This window comes from Marmota marmota, unplaced genomic scaffold, assembly GCF_001458135.2.
Source record: "Marmota marmota marmota unplaced genomic scaffold, marMar, whole genome shotgun sequence".
NCBI lineage: Eukaryota > Metazoa > Chordata > Mammalia > Rodentia > Sciuridae > Marmota > Marmota marmota.
Window position 1 is genome coordinate 37,525,320 of NW_026000229.1, and position 15,645 is coordinate 37,540,964.

The 15,645-nt window shown below is 46.9% G+C and overlaps 1 protein-coding gene across 1 annotated transcript in view; it reads left to right on the forward strand.

The window, feature by feature from the left end:
* Positions 1–1,956, forward strand: part of Rhov (ras homolog family member V) — a 2,758-nt gene extending 802 nt beyond the window's left edge. Inside the window, exons 2-4 of the mRNA XM_015480118.2 lie at positions 1–183; positions 373–431; positions 622–1,956. Of these exons, the coding sequence (XP_015335604.2) occupies positions 1–183; positions 373–431; positions 622–1,065 (686 nt within the window). The 3' untranslated portion in view covers positions 1,066–1,956. The remainder of the gene's footprint in view (positions 184–372; positions 432–621) is intronic.
* Positions 1,957–15,645: the final 13,689 nt, after the last annotated feature.

Here is a 15,645-nt window from a genome sequence, read left to right on the forward strand (position 1 = left end):
CCGAGCCGCCCCCGCTACGGCCCCCGACCCCTCCTCCACGGCGGCGCAGTGCGCCCCCCGAGCTGGGCATCAAGTGCGTGCTGGTGGGCGACGGTGCGGTAGGGAAGAGCAGCCTCATCGTCAGCTACACCTGCAATGGGTACCCAACACGCTACCGGCCCACAGCGCTGGACACCTTCTCCGGTACGTTCAATGGCCCCCGCGGCCGCGTGGCTGAGGTGGGGTTGTGCAGTTGGGTTCTGGGGCCGGCATCGTTGGGGGAGGGCACCTGAGACCCCGGATAGGGAGCGGAAGCAGGCCCCAAGGTGGCGCTGGTGAGGCCTGGTGGGTCCCAGGACGCTCTGCTAACTCAGGCTTTCCCCGCCCCTGCAGTGCAAGTCTTGGTGGATGGAGCCCCTGTGCGCATTGAGCTCTGGGACACCGCGGGACAGGTGAGAAGCCGGGCGCAGCCTCTGTTGGTTTGGGCTGGGGGTCAGGGGAGTGATGACCTGGAGGCTAGGTTCAATCCCTGATAGGGCAGAAATGGGGAAGGCCTTGAATCTCCAGACCCAAGTGGAAAGTGGATTCCTGTTCCATGTGGCAAGGAACAGCCCTTCTAACCACCTGGCCTTCCAATCCCAGGAGGACTTTGACCGGCTTCGTTCCCTCTGTTACCCGGATACTGATGTCTTTCTGGCATGCTTCAGCGTGGTGCAGCCCAGCTCCTTCCAAAATATCACGGAGAAATGGCTGCCCGAGATCCGCACTCACAACCCCCAGGCACCCATTCTGCTGGTGGGCACCCAGGCCGACCTGAGGGACGATGTCAATGTACTGATTCAGCTGGACCAAGGGGGCCGGGAGGGCCCAGTACCCCAACCCCAAGCCCAGGGTCTGGCCGAGAAGATCCGGGCCTGCTGCTATCTCGAGTGTTCGGCCTTGACCCAGAAGAACTTAAAGGAGGTGTTTGACTCAGCCATTCTCAGTGCTATTGAGCACAAAGCCCGGCTGGAGAAGAAATTGAATGCCAAAGGTGTTCGCACCCTCTCCCGCTGCCGCTGGAAGAAGTTCTTCTGCTTTGTGTGAGCAACTATGGCAGCGTGTAGCAAGTGAGTGGTAGGCAGGAGGCCAGAGACTTCTGGAACCTGGGACAATGGGCCTTTGAATGGGCTACTGGCAGGGCCTGGCCACCCTAAGGGATTCAGTTCCCTATTGAACACTGGGGACATGGGCCTCTAATTGATCACTCTGGTAATCCCAGGGTAAGCCTAGGGCCTGGAAGAGAGGGAAAACTTTGAATTGGATTTCTTTGGTCAAGGCTCATAGAGAAAACCCAGCACTTTGATTTTCATGGGATGGTCCTAACAGTGTCAGCCATCTCTTAGCAACATGGGATCCAATTGCCAGTTTCTTATTATGGGCCTATAGGGCAGCCCAGCCCCATTAGGACCCCTTGTGGTGATCCTCACCCACTCCTTGCACAAAGGTGAGGAAGAGCCTGGGTGTAGCCAGGCATCTTGGAGGGCTGGAAGGCCGCTAGCCTTGACTTGGAGAGAAGTTTGGGATGGAGTGGGTTAGACAGAGGCCAGAGGGATTGAGAAAAGGGAACGAAAGTGAGGCTTGGACCTGTTTGACTAGAGGCAGATCCGAGGGCTGGGCTGGGAAGGAGGAAGAGAAGGAGAATAGGGGATGGGCAGCAATGGAGCAGGCTGACACCTGGGCTACCCTCAACCCCCAAGGCCAGAGAAGGCGGGGCTGGTCCCTGGGAAGAACTGGGTCTCAAGGCTCCCTAGATACTGCCCAAACTGGCTGGGCCAGCATTCAGGCAGGAAGTGAGAATCAAGGGCCTAGCAAAGGGAGGAAAAGAAATTGTAAATTAGAGTCTGAAAGAGGAAAGGGGTTGGGGTCCCTTCTGCCAAGGTCACAGCCTAGAAGGTAGAGCAGTGCAGTTTGCAAATAAAACCTTATGTTTCTGAAGCTGCTGTCTCTGTCATTTCCTGGAACAGTCTGCTGCCCTTTCCAGGTATCTGTAATTTGATTTGGATACCAAAGGACTGAAGCTAGGTTGAAGGGTGGGGGCAGGACCAGATGGAACAGTGTGATGGGAACAGGGTTGGGGGGGCCAGGTGTGGGGCTCCCCACTTGGGGCTTGGCCTAGCTGGTTCCCAGGAGAGCTAGCGTGGGAAGCAGCCTGGAAACGGGTTTCCCCAGGTGTCAGTGCCAGACCTGCTTTCCCATGACCTCACCAGGTGGGTGGGGCCCCTCCCCTCTCTCCCCTCCTTTCTAGAGCATAGTGCTCAGTGCCGGGGCTCTGGGGTAATCTCAAGCCCTCTAACCTTTCTGTTCTGATTCTTCTAACAGTTTACAAGCCCCAGAGACTCCTCCATTCACATTCTGAGCCCAAAGAGAACCCCCTTATGTGCCTTAAATCTCAATCACTGGCCAAAGTTCTTGGACTTGGGCTGGTTGAACCAATCTTCAGTCTTGGCACATAAGGACCTAGTGAAGGTTGTGAACAATTTAAATAGAGGTTTGTCTCAGAAATCCTGAGTGCATGAGGGTTCATTGGGAGAGATCCAGAGGGTATTTCCTATAATTGGAACTGGGAGAAACTAAAAGGCAACCTGAGGAGAATAAACCAAAACCTTATGTTATCTTAGGAAGACTGAGACCCAGAGAAAAAAACAGTAACTTCTCAAGTGAGTGGTTATAAGCGCACCTGACAAACTCTAGAGTTGGGCATATTGGTAAAGAGGTATTTCTAAGGCACACCTGGGACACCTGCTAGGCAACTACTCAACCATTCACACCCATCCCAGTCCACTGGGCCCACCTCCCTCTTCAGGAAGTATAGGTGTGTGTGTGTGTGTGTGTGTGTCCCTCATAGCTGAGGGACAGAAGTCCTAGCCAAGTGAAACCTCAGATAATCCCCAAGTTTAATTTTAGCCAAGACTGTCTGCCTTCTATCCCCCAGAGCATCAGCCACCTCTCCTCCTTTTGTCCTCTTGTCTCCTCATAGTGGAGCTGCTGAGCTACACTATGATAGATTCTCAGGATCTCAAATCCTGGCACACTCCCCTTGAGGGCAGAGACCCAGGTCAAGTTCAGGCTCTGATACCTACCATTACAATAGACAAATCATTTCTCTTTGTTGTACCTCATTACCTTATTTGTAAAATGAAGGACACAGGACTGACTGAAATAAGAGATTTTCCAAACTGTTGTGAGGTATATACAAGGCATAGTGGTGCTCACATATAACTTGGAAGACCAGCCTCAACAACTTAGCAAGATCCTGTCTCAAAATATAAAATAAAAAGGGACTGGGATGTAGCTCAGTGGTAGAAAGCCCCTGGTTCAATTCTCAGTATCCCCTCCATGCCATATATACACAAACTGTTCAAAGGGGCCTTGGAGTTGCATGGGGGGAGAGGAAGGAGAGAAAGCCCAATCAGCCCAATCAGGTGATATCTGCATTCCCCCGCCCCCCAAGAATAGGGAACAATTTCTTTCCTAATTCTGTCATGGTACCAGCACATCCATTTCATCCACACTGAGTGCCTCTTCTCCTGCCAGGTGACTATGCCTGGTCAGGACCTCTATCAGCCTCACCTCTATATTCCTGCCATAGTGGCTCCCGACTCCCATCCACCCAGAACTGCTGCCTCCTTCTGGCACAACACAACTTACTGGTTCTCATTGTTTACAGTGAACTCCAGTTCCTTATTTCCATATTCAAGACCTCATATCTGACAGCAACCTGTACCAAATAGACTTGTCCCAGTGATCCCCGATTATCTCCTGACTTTGAGTCCAAGTCTTGACTTTTGCTAGATTAACAAAAGGGCCCCTACCACCTCCCAAATCTCCTGTTTGTTTAAAAAGTGCCCCTACCACTTTCCAAATCTCTTGTTTGTTCATTTCCCCCGTCTCCCTCCTCTCCTCCCTTCCTCTTTTTCGTTCATTTATTGGTAGTGGGGATTGAACCCAGAGATATTCTACCTCTGAACTACATCCCAAGCCATTTTTATTTTTTATTTTGAGACAGGGTCTCACTAAGTTGTCCAGGCTGGCATCAATCTTGTGATCCTCCTGCCTCAGACTCCTAGGCTGTGATGACAGGCATGTGACACTGTGCTGGTCCTATTTCTCCTCTTACTACATTCTAATACTGCTCTTTTCCAGAAAGGACTCTTGCTGGTACTAGTGTCTGCTCGGCTCCCTTGGCAACTGAGGGTACTTTAAGATTTATCACTGTCTCAAGCTGCATCTCCCCAGATGTATGCGCATATATAGAGAAAACCCCATTCATGCTCCTTACTTTCCCACAGGATCCCTGGCTCAGGCAGTGTTTGCTGTTAGCTCTTAAGTGCTTAAGAATAAAAAACCAGTCAGAGTCTTGGAGGAGACTGAGAGGATCAAGTTCAGCTCTAGGTTTGTTTCACCAAGGCCTAAGAGCAATGACTTGCAGAAAAGGGCTCCAAAACTTGGGTCCCAAACCTGTGCAGCATGAGAAGGATTTATCTCTGATTCCAAACCCACTGGCTCGCTCTCTCTCTCTGGTTCTGTTTCTCTATATGGTGTCTTTCTTCTTTTATGGGATAGATTAGTTTCTTTAAATTAATTTAGAGTAACCAGTGCACCCTATCAAAGTAAATTGTTTTTAATATCTGTGTAACCTTAGCTGATTTTTAAAATAACATTTATTTTTCCATGATAAATGCCCAGAAAAAAGTAGAAAATTCAAAGAAATAGAAGATTTTTAAAAAATCATAAATTCAATGTCAGCATGAGCAATTTATGGAGACCCTGTCTCCAAAAAAAAAAAAAAAGAAAAAGAAAAAAGAAAAGGCTGGGGATGTGGCTTGGCAATAGAGTACCCTTAGGTTCAAAATCAGTTAATCAGTCTTTTTTTTTTTTTTTTTAAGCAGGGATTGAACCCAGTGACACTTAACCACTGAGCCACTTTCCCAGCCCCCTTTTTAAAATATTTTATTTAGATACTGGGTCTCTCTGAGTTACTTACTGCCTTGATAAATTTGCTGAGGCTGGGTTTGAACTTTCGATCCTCCTGCCTCAGCTTTCCGAGCCACTGAGATTACAGGCATACACCACCACATCTAGCTCAATTATGATTATCTCCCAAAGATAATAGTAATATTTTGGTGTACTTCTTTCAAACTTCTATTTATATGTCTTTAAACATTTTTGTGATCATGCTGTATATATAATTTTATATTTCTATTTTTTCATTTAGGATTTTTTGTTTTGGTACTGGCCACTGACCAGCATCCCCAGCCCTTTTTATTTTTTTATTTTGAGACAGGGTCTTGCTAAGTTGCTTAGGGCCTCACTAAATTGCAGAGGCTGGCTTTGAATTTACAATCCTTGTGCCTCAGCCTCCCGAGCCACTGGGATTACAGGTGTGAACCAACACATCCAGCCATTTACGATATTTTTAATAAATTTTAATAAATTTATTTTATTAAAATAAAATAATTTATTTTTTAAAAATTTATTTTAATAAATTTTAAAATTTATTTGTATTATGTCTCACTACAGTCAAATTCTTTGAATCTCAGTTTCTGCTTAAGAAAGAAGTTATAGCTTTAAGACATTGGATTTTTTTCCCCCAGTATTGGGGATTGAACTCAGGAATGCTCTACCACTGAGCTATATCTCCAGCCCTTCAAATTTTTTTGTTCTGAGACGGGGTCTAGCTAAGTTGCTAAGGCTGGCCTTAAGTGTGGAATCCTTCTGCCTCAGCCTTCCAAGTTGCTGGATTGTAGGCATTTAGGATTTTAACAGTGTTTTTTCATGTTATCAACTCTAACTATGAGGCTATAACTATGTATATTTGCTTATTGTTTCATCCTAATCTTAAATTTTAAATTTCCATGAACTTTTTTTTTCTATTATAAATGTTCTGTCTTTGGGTTGATGACTGGGTCCCAGTATAATCCCCAGTGGATCTTACAAGGAACTTGGGTTTCTGTGTGTGTGTGTGTGTGTGTGTGTGTGTGACTGGGGGGTGTCTTTTTCTGTTGGAGCATGATTAGCAGATTGTGGGTGTTCAATAAATACTAAATGATGACAAAGTGTGTATATATTTGTGTTCATGCACCTTTCTTTGTGTCCCTGATTTTGCTTTTGTGTATTTAGAGTGTTGTCTTTGTGCAAAACTCTGAATAATTCCATAATGTGCACATCTGTATATCTCTGTAAATGCAGGTGGTTTATCTTTATGCAAAATATACATATGTCTGTGTGTTCATATCAGGCCTGGCTTTAGGACCTGTTCGAGCCCTTTGTTAAAGGGCTGGGGATGTAGCTCAGTGATTGAGTGCTTGCCTAGTTCAATTCCCAGTACTGCAAAAATAAGGTGTGTATTATACACAACTGTATTTGTGAATCTTGGAGTGCACATTGGTCTCTATGCCTGTATGTGACCATCTAAGGTGGGCCTGCTTTCTTGGGGCTGTATGTCTATGTGGCTGCGTATGCTTATGCTCAGTTCCATGTAGGTCTGTTTGGAGGTGAGTTTCTACATTCATTTTTGTGCTAACTGGGCATACTGGGCCAGGACTGGGGTGACCTGAGTGCATGCACCCCTGAATGAGCTGTGTCCTTGCTTTCCTCACGGAAGCCAAGTGGTGCCAGGGCTGAGGTGACGCACCCTCCCTGAGCTTCCCATTCTCTTGGGAACCAGCTTGAGAGTGAGTGAGACCGAGAGCAGACTGCGTCAGAAGCACCAGCCCCTTTTGCAACCAGCCCTGGCCCCAGGCGGTAACCACAGCTCTGAGCTCGCACAGGTCAGACCTGCCCACTGTGCCTCTGCTGCCAGGAAACCCCCAGTCCTAGCATGGCTATGCTGGCAGGGCCCTCTTTGGCGTTGGGCCAGATCCCAGTGAGCGGATCCCAGCTGAGGGGCTGCATGAGTCACGCTGTGGTAACAGTGGGGATTGACTTCCTGAGTTTGGGCATTGCTGTTTTCTGCCCCTGTATGCAGCAATGCATAGGCAGTCGTGTCCTTCATTATTGCCTTCTATACTTACAGCTGAACTAAAAGATAGGCCAAATGGCTTTTATTAGCTCTGGTTTTCAAATGAAGAATAGGGCAACAGACCAAGTTGAAGCCTTGGTCCTGAATTCCCTGACCCTGGGTCCAGGCCTCTTCTCAGGGTTCCATTCAGGGGCTGGAGGGTGTTGCTCCTAGAAATGGATCTCTTAGAGTTGGGGAGCTAGATTTCTGGCACAGACCAAGTTGTCATGGGCATGTGGATGTCAGCACTGAGCAAGCCCCTGTGCTGGTGGAACATTCTCAGGACTTTCTTCTCTAACTGGGGCTAAAGGATGGGTCTGTAGCTGGATGACCATGGAATTCATTGTCAGATTGCGTGGGAGCTCTGGTGATAACCTGGGTCCCTCTGTAATCGCCCTTCACTCGTGAGTGCATCCTTCCTCAGACCTGTATTCTCTGTTGTCATATGCTGCTCCTGCCTGTCTTCCTCTCCAGTCCCCTGCACTAGCCAGCCCACGGCCTCTGTAGGTCTCCCGCCAGGGATGGTGAGATTGCTCTCTTTGAAACAGGGAACTCTTGATTCCTGAGACTGTGTCCATTTCCACGACTGACCCTGGCCAATGGGACATGTGCTCTGCTGACCCCCTTTCCCATGGGGACTGGGAAAGCCTCCCATTCTGGCCCCATGCCGACTTGCTGGGTGACTTTGGGCAAATTACTGCCTTCCTTCTTGTTTGAGTTTCTCCCAGTCGTGAAGTGGGGCTAATACTCTGCCCCTCCCTGGCTCCCAGGGGACCTGCAGGGATAAGCAAGATAATAGCCAGGAACCGATTTGGAGGAAGCTATTGAGTGCCAAGTGAGAGGTATCAGTGCTGGTCTGTGTTTACCTGGGTGTGGACCTTTAGTTCCCAGCCTCCTTGGGCTTGGGACCAGCCCTGACAGCTTCTTGGCTTGTGGCTTCTTTGTCCCACTTCCAGAAAAAGGACAGAAAATCAAAGCCAAATACCCAGTTGTCTGGAGAGGATGAGAACTGCACCACATTAGAGTTTGGGGCACTGGAATGCTGGCTTCCTGACCTGGCCACATCCCCAACCTCTGGTTGTATGATCTTGGGCCAGTTACTGGCCGCCTCTGCGCCTCAACTCCTCAGCTCTGACAGCCTCCCCAGTTCTGGACTGAGGGCTCCTTAGAGCCTGGAACTGGAGGCCAGCATCGCTGTTTTGGGATAGAAAGGATCTTGTCATTTAGTCTAGTTTCTTTATATTGTAATAGATTACCATCAACCACTTTTTGGGGCCACAGACTGACCAAGAGTAACCTGGTTAACCCAAGGTCATAAAATGGTTACAAAAGGCATCATGCAGAAGAGAGCCAGTGGGTCAGAGAAGACCCCTTAGGAAGAGAATCCCCAATGAGTTATGGGTCAACAATGTAACCTGTTTACTCCCCCAGAGCTTGGTTCTCCCTCTGCCTTAGGCTTCTCCCACCTTCAACCTAATGCCCAGCCCAGGCCTCTCCTCAACCTCTCCAGGGCAAAGGCTCCTCTAACCTTCCCCACCACAGCCAAGACAGCCCCCTCCTGACTCCACTCCCTGTTCCTGCTCCATTTGGCCTCTCTGCCAACACTGCTCTGTCAACCATCGGTAAGGGTCAGCAACCATCTTATCCCAGCGAGGCAGGGTTCGAAGCCTCTTTTTCCTAGCCTTTGACCTTCTGAGTCTCCTGCTGCCCTCTAGCCACTCCTCCTCTGTGTCCTCTTCCATTCTCTTCCCTTGCCTGTCCATCTGTGCACGTTTCTCTCTTGCCATCTCTTGTTCACTTCTCTGTTTCACCCTTACACCACCTCCTCCCAAGCCCTGGGCTCCACCACCTGCACCAAGTGCAGACCCCTCACCTGTAGGGTGTGAGGGGCCTCAGGGGACACACCTGCTGCCAGAAGACTCAGAGATACCCATATGGTCCACATGTGCTTAAACTCCTGGCCCTATTTTATGTTCCTCCTTGTTTTTTTTATTTTTTTTATTTTTTATTTTTCCTATTTTATACCCACATTATCTCATAATTTGTAGACCCTGTTAAGCTGTCTTAAGTTCCTCTCCTGTAAGTCAAGCGTAAGCAAACAACTAAGTAATGACAGTAAAATCAATGAAAGCAGTCTCCATCTGATATCTGGTTCTCCCGAAACTGCCCCTCCTCTACTTGTTCCTGATATATATATATATATTTTTTTCTTTTCTTTTTTTTCCTTTTCTCTGTTTTTTAGTTGCCAATGGACTTTACTTATTTATATGCGGTGCTGAGAATCCAACCCAGTGCCTCACACATGCTAGGCAAGCTCTCTAACACTGAGCCACAACCCCAGCCCTTGTCCCTGTTTTTGTTGCTGGCATTACCTCACAGCCAGGCTCCTAGGACTCTGCAGAGCCCAGAGTCACCAAATCTTGCAGTGGCTGCCTTCTCCAGGTTTCCATCTTCTTTTCCAACCCTCCTGTCTCTATACCAGTAAAGAGTTCCTGATTTAATGATTTCTTTCTCCCTTATATATTTATTCTATATGTATATAGGTATTGTATATATTTATTTATTTTAGTTGTAGTTGGACAGAATACCTTCATTTTATTTATTTATTTTTACGTGGTGCCTGGGATTGAACCCAGGGCCCCACATGTGCTAGGCAAGTGCTCTCTGCGGAGCCCCAGCCCCAGCCCCAGTATTTGTTTTTCTAAACATATTACCCGTCCCCCCTTTAAACTAGAAGACAAGGGACCTCTTTATTTCTTTTTCATTCTGATCTCTGGTTGGTTCTGGGCTCTGTTGATACAACTCCCAGGAGCTGCTGCAGGTGGGAAGGAAAGGCAAGCTCTAGTGAGAGGGATTAGGACCCCCCTGGGCTGAAGCTGGGCTTCCAGGTGAGGCCATTGACCACAATCCCCTCTCTCTAGGGAAGCTTAAAAGTGCCTTCCCAGGCTTTATCCTTTTTGTGGTAGGGTGGGGACAGAAGTAGTCTTGAGCAATAGGGCAAACCACTCCTCATTCAAGGCTGTTTGTTTAAGTGGGCAGGGATGGGTTTGGGAGGAAAAAAAGCAGTTTTTGTCATTGTTTATTTGAACTGTCAGGATATATAAGTTTTGGAGACAAATCCTCAATACAGGGAAGGCAGGGTGGGTTTTAAAGAATAAGATGATGGAGATTCATTCCAAAGTTAAATGCCTAGAGCGCCCAGGTGAGCACTGAACCCGAGAGTGGCAGGCAGGGTGAGAACTGTGAATGGTTTAGTACCTACCTGGCTGAAGAGAACCCAAACTCATTGCCTGGATTGCTGCAGGAATGTGGGCTCTGGATTGCCAGGTCCTCAAAATTTTTTTTTCAATATTTATTTTTTAGTTATAGGTGGACATAATATTTTTTTTTTTGTATTTGGACACAATATCTTCATTTTATTTATTTATTTTTATGTGATGCTGAGGATCGAACCCAGTGCCCCACACTTGCCAGACGAGTGCTCTAACGCTGAGCCACAACTTCAGCCCAGGATACAATATCTTTATTTTATTTTTATATCATGCTGAGGATCGAACACAGTGCCTCATGCAGGCTAAGCAAGCGCTCTATCTCTGAGCCAGAACCCCTACCCTCAAAGTTTTTTCAACAAGCTAGAAATATAGATTTTTTTCCTCTGGTATTAGAAATTGAACACAGGGGGCTGGGGTTGTGGCTCAGAGGTAGAGCGCTCGCCTAGCACGTGCAAAGCCCTGGGATCGATCAATCCTCAGCACCACATAAAAATCATTAAATAAAATAAAGGTATTATGTTCAACTACAACTAAAAAATAAAATATTAAAAAAAATGTAACACAGGGCCTCACACATGCTAGACAATTACTGAGCTACATCCCAGACCTTTTAATTTTATTCTGAGACAGGTTTTTGCTAAATTGTATAGGCTGGCCTTAAACTTGTGATCCTCTTGCCTCAGCCCCCTGAGTAGCTGGGATTATAGGCAAGTAACACTCTACCTGGCTCTAAAGGTTTAAAATTTTATATTTATTTATTATCAGGGACTGAAGTCAGGGGTGCTTAACCACTGAGTCACATCCCCAGCCCTATTTTGTATTTTATTTAGAGACAGGGTCTCACTGAGTTGCTTAACTCCTGGCCTTTGCTGAGGCTGGCTTTGAACTCTCAATCCTCTTGCCTCAGCCTCCGGAGCCACTGGGATTACAGGAGTGCATCACCACGCCCAGCTCCTGTTTATTTTTTGAGACAGGGTCTTGCTAAGTTGATGATGCTGGTTTTGAATTGCCATCCTCCTGCCTCAGTCTGCTGAGCCACTGAGATTACAGGTGTGCGCCACCATTTCCAGCCTCTAAATTCTAAATTTATTAAACAATGAAGTCTCCTGACTCTTTAAATGTTGGCAACTAATTAATTAAACCACTGTGTGGGTCAGAGCATGGGTGCCTGCTGCCAGTGTACAAAGGCTTTGACTAGCCTGTACTGTGTAGCTTCTGTGTCCCTCATTCAAGTTATCTTGGTTAATTGATTTAGTCTTGCCTCCTCCCTTTGTCATTCTCCTGTGTCCTGTGGTGTAAACTCTGGTAATGTGGCTCGATATCTACTTGTTTTTTCCTTTTTCCATCTTTTGTTGTTGTTGTTGTTGTTGGAGATTGTCTCAACACCTTTATTTTATTTATTTATTTTGCATGCCAGGCGAGCGCGCTACCATTTGAGCCACATCCCCAGCCCCCACTCTCTAGTTCTTAAAGTCTGGCTTTAATACTCAAGTGCCTGCTCAATACCCAAGAGCCCATCAGTGTGGCCTCTACCCACCAACCTCCTCACTTTCCTTCTGATGGCTTTGGGACACACTGGGAAGCTTGCCACTTCCAAACAAAACAAGACCCATAGTGCTGGGAATGTGGCTCAATAGTAGAAGTCTTGCCTAGGGTGCATGAGGCCCTGGATTCAATCTTCCTGTTACCACACGCAAACACCCCAAAATACCTGTGACTTTTTTTTTTCAGTACTGGGAATTTGAACCCAGAGTCTTATGCATGCTAAGCAAGCACTCTGCCACTGAGATGTATCTCCCACTGTCCATTTATTTGATTGCTATGGTTTTGCTGTGCTTAGATTACCAAACTCACACCCATATGCACCTTATTATCTCATTTTTTTTCAAGTTATTTTTATTGTAGTAAAATACAATAACTGCCAGGTTTCTGTTCTCGAGACTAAAAGGCTCAGGGGTCACTCTAGTTAAACTGGGCTAACTGGGCTGCACAAAATAACCACACAAGAGACACAAATACCTTTTTCTTTGGGGTTGCTGTGACGGCTCCTCTGACCTTAAGGGTCCGCAGAAAGAGAGAGCGCGAGAGCACACGCTGACCCCTTTTATTGAGGAAAAGCTATTCAAATGAGGCAAGGGGTCGGGTTTCAGGGGGCTGAGTATCTTCATGATATCCACTGTCAGCAGGTTGACTGACACCTGGGTAGGCCACACCCAAGGGCACAGTAAGAGGAGGGGACACACACAAGGCACTTCCATGGAAGATCCTATCCTAAACAGGGCAAGGGGTTATATTACAAAGGAACAGGTGAGCATAGCTTCACCCATGGGGCTGTAGCAAGACACACCCATTTCTGTGATTGAGCGCCTCAGCACCCAGCTGGGGAGTGTAACTCAGTCACCCGTAAGGTTGGCCTCCCACAAATAACATAAAATTTACTATCTTAACTATTTTAAGTGTCTAGTTAGGTAGCATTAAGTATATCACCACCATCCATCTCCAGAGAACTTTTTATATTGCAACAGTGAAACAATCACTTCCCACTCCTCCCCCTGCCCCTGAAACCCCATTCTACTTTCTGTCTCTATGATTTCAACTTGTCTAAGTCAAAATATGTCTAAATATGAGTGGAACCATACAGTATTTATCTTTTTGTGGCTAGTTTATTTCATTTATCATAATATTCTCAAGGTTCATCTGTGTTGTAGCATATATCAGAACTCCCTTTTTTTAGGCTAAATAATATTCCACTGTATATATTATATGTATTCTATTTTGCTTGTCCGTTCATGACTATAGACACTTGTGTTGCTTCCATATTTTAACCATTGTGAGTAATGCTGTTATGAACATGGGTGTATAAATCTCTTCAAGACCTTTGCTCATCTATTTAATACTCCCTCCATGAAGCCATTTCTCAACCTTCTTAAACTCCATGGCTTTACTAGCCTCTGCTTCTTTTCAACATCTATTTATTGGACACTTAGTATTCACCAGCAGGGTCTGAATTGGGAATACTGAGGTAAAGAAGACCCAGTCCAGGTTTTGAGGAGTCTCACCCAAATGAAAGCAGACACACTAACATGGCTCATCTATTTTTTTTTTTTTTTGTACTGGGGATTGAACTCAGGGGCACTTAACTACCGAGCCACATCCCCAGCCCAATTTTGTATTTTATTAGAGACAGGGTTTCACTGAGTTGCCCAGCACTTCATCATTGCTGAGGCTGGCTTTGAACTCATGATCCTCCCCAGTCACTGGACTTACAGGCGTGTGCCACTGTGCCCAGCCTACATGGCTTATCTGTATGCAGCTTGAGCAAGTGGAGAGGACAGCAACGAACTTTCACTGGAGAATCAGGGAAAGGTTTCTGAGCTGGGTCATATATAGAGTAGGAACTTCCCAGGGGCAAAGGGGCATTTGAGATAGAAGGAACTGCTTGTGCAAAAACATGAGCAATGTCATTTGAGTGGGGATGAAGCAGAGGAAGTGATAAGGAGTGGTTTGGGAACCAAATTATCACAGCCTTTGCATCTGTGCTGCATGCATTCCAGAGTGTAAGCTCCAGGGGAGCAAGGCTGTGTCTTGGCCTCCATTGCTTCACACCTGCCACCTGCCTGAGACTGACCTTCCCTTAAACTCTTGTAGGAAGAAATTACACTGGCCAGTAATGCCAAGAGCGCCCCCTAGTGACCTCTGCAAAGCTCCCACCTCCTCCAGCCAGAGCAGACAGAGCCAGGCAACTATTATCCCAGCAGCTGTAACTAGGGATAGCACTTTGTGTAGCATCATTCCACTTGATCTCTACCCCTCCCTGAGAGTATGTTCACTTCAGGCCAACAAACACTTATTAAGTACTTACTCTGTGTTGATCATTGGGTATTCTAGACATTGTTTGAGTCATTAATCACCCTGCTTATAGAGAACCAACAATAATGGGGGCCCAGAAGAGAGATTGAGTCTGGACAGCGGCCTGGAAAAGTATGGGGTTAGGAGGGGAAATACAGCACCCATGAAAATGAACAAAGAGAATGAGCCCCACCCCTGCCATCTACTCAACATTCACTGAATAACTACCATTAACTGAGGTCACAGAGGGTACATGAGGTGCTGGAGATCCAGAGATGACTAAGATGCCATCTGTGACTCCAGGAGCTTACAACCAGCAGGAAGACAGATAGGTAAACAAAAGAAGAGGTGCCCTGTGCTCAGAGTCCTGTTGGCAGATCCAGGAGTGTGGAGCAAAGAGTACCAGCCAGCAGGACCAGTGCGGCAGTGGGAAGTTTTGATCTTAGGCTGGGATGATAAAGGGAAGGTGGTACCTGTGGTCTCACTGAATAGAACAGGTACAATCAAGAGGCATTACCATTGAAAGGTGGCTCATCTGGTGTGCAGGAAGGTTCTGCTTCCTGGTTTGGCTGCTTCTTCAGAGATGTGCACAGTGGTGGAAATTCAGAGTTGAACACCCAGAACTTTACATATGTAGATTCATGTCAATGGCACTTCAGTTGCTTACCAGTAGCCCCCAACCTCTCCTGGAAGACTATACTCTGGGGAATATTTTTTGGGTTTGGATCCAGTCCTCCCATACCAACTCCAGGACCTCAGAATTAACCTTCACTGTCAGTTTCCTTGCCTGTAAAATGGGGGTAATAGCACCTTCACCACAAGGTTGTGATGAATTGCATATGAAATGTAAAGCACTTCAGTAGTGCTTCCCACCTGCTTCTCTCAACAATGTCAAATTTCTAATGATTGTCAGTGCCTGGCATATAGGAGCTCAAAGTGATTTATTAAATAAATGAGTTAATTGAAAGTGTGACTTTTTTTCCCTCCCCTACCAGGAGATAGTTTGAGCAAACAGAGAAGTGGATTGGCATGGGGTAACTCAATTAATGGCTCTTGGGCAGCACAGAACTTGGGAAGGGCTGCATTTACTTCTGTGGATGGACAGGGAGGCAGACCTAAGTCTGATCAGGTGGATGGAAGGATCAGGGTTGAAGCCTGTGCAACCCCTCTCCCAACCCCCCAGTACACAGGGGGTTAAGACTCGCCCCAGCTACCGAGCAGGCCCAGTGAGAAGCTCCACCAGAAATCATACTACACAGCAGGGCCTTGGCCTCCAGGTGCCCCCTACTTGCATGGCCCTCACCCCTCCCCTCTGGTGGTCAAATTTGGCACTTCTCTCCACCCTGGAGCCAGAGCAGTTTCGGGAGAGGTGGGAAAACCTGCTAAACAGGATGGCCAAAGTCTGAACCAGTTGGACTGGGCGGTCACATCTACCCCTAGCAATCTTATCCCTCTCTTGCCCGCAGAACAGAGGCAGAAACTGTGCAAAACAAATGATTTTAC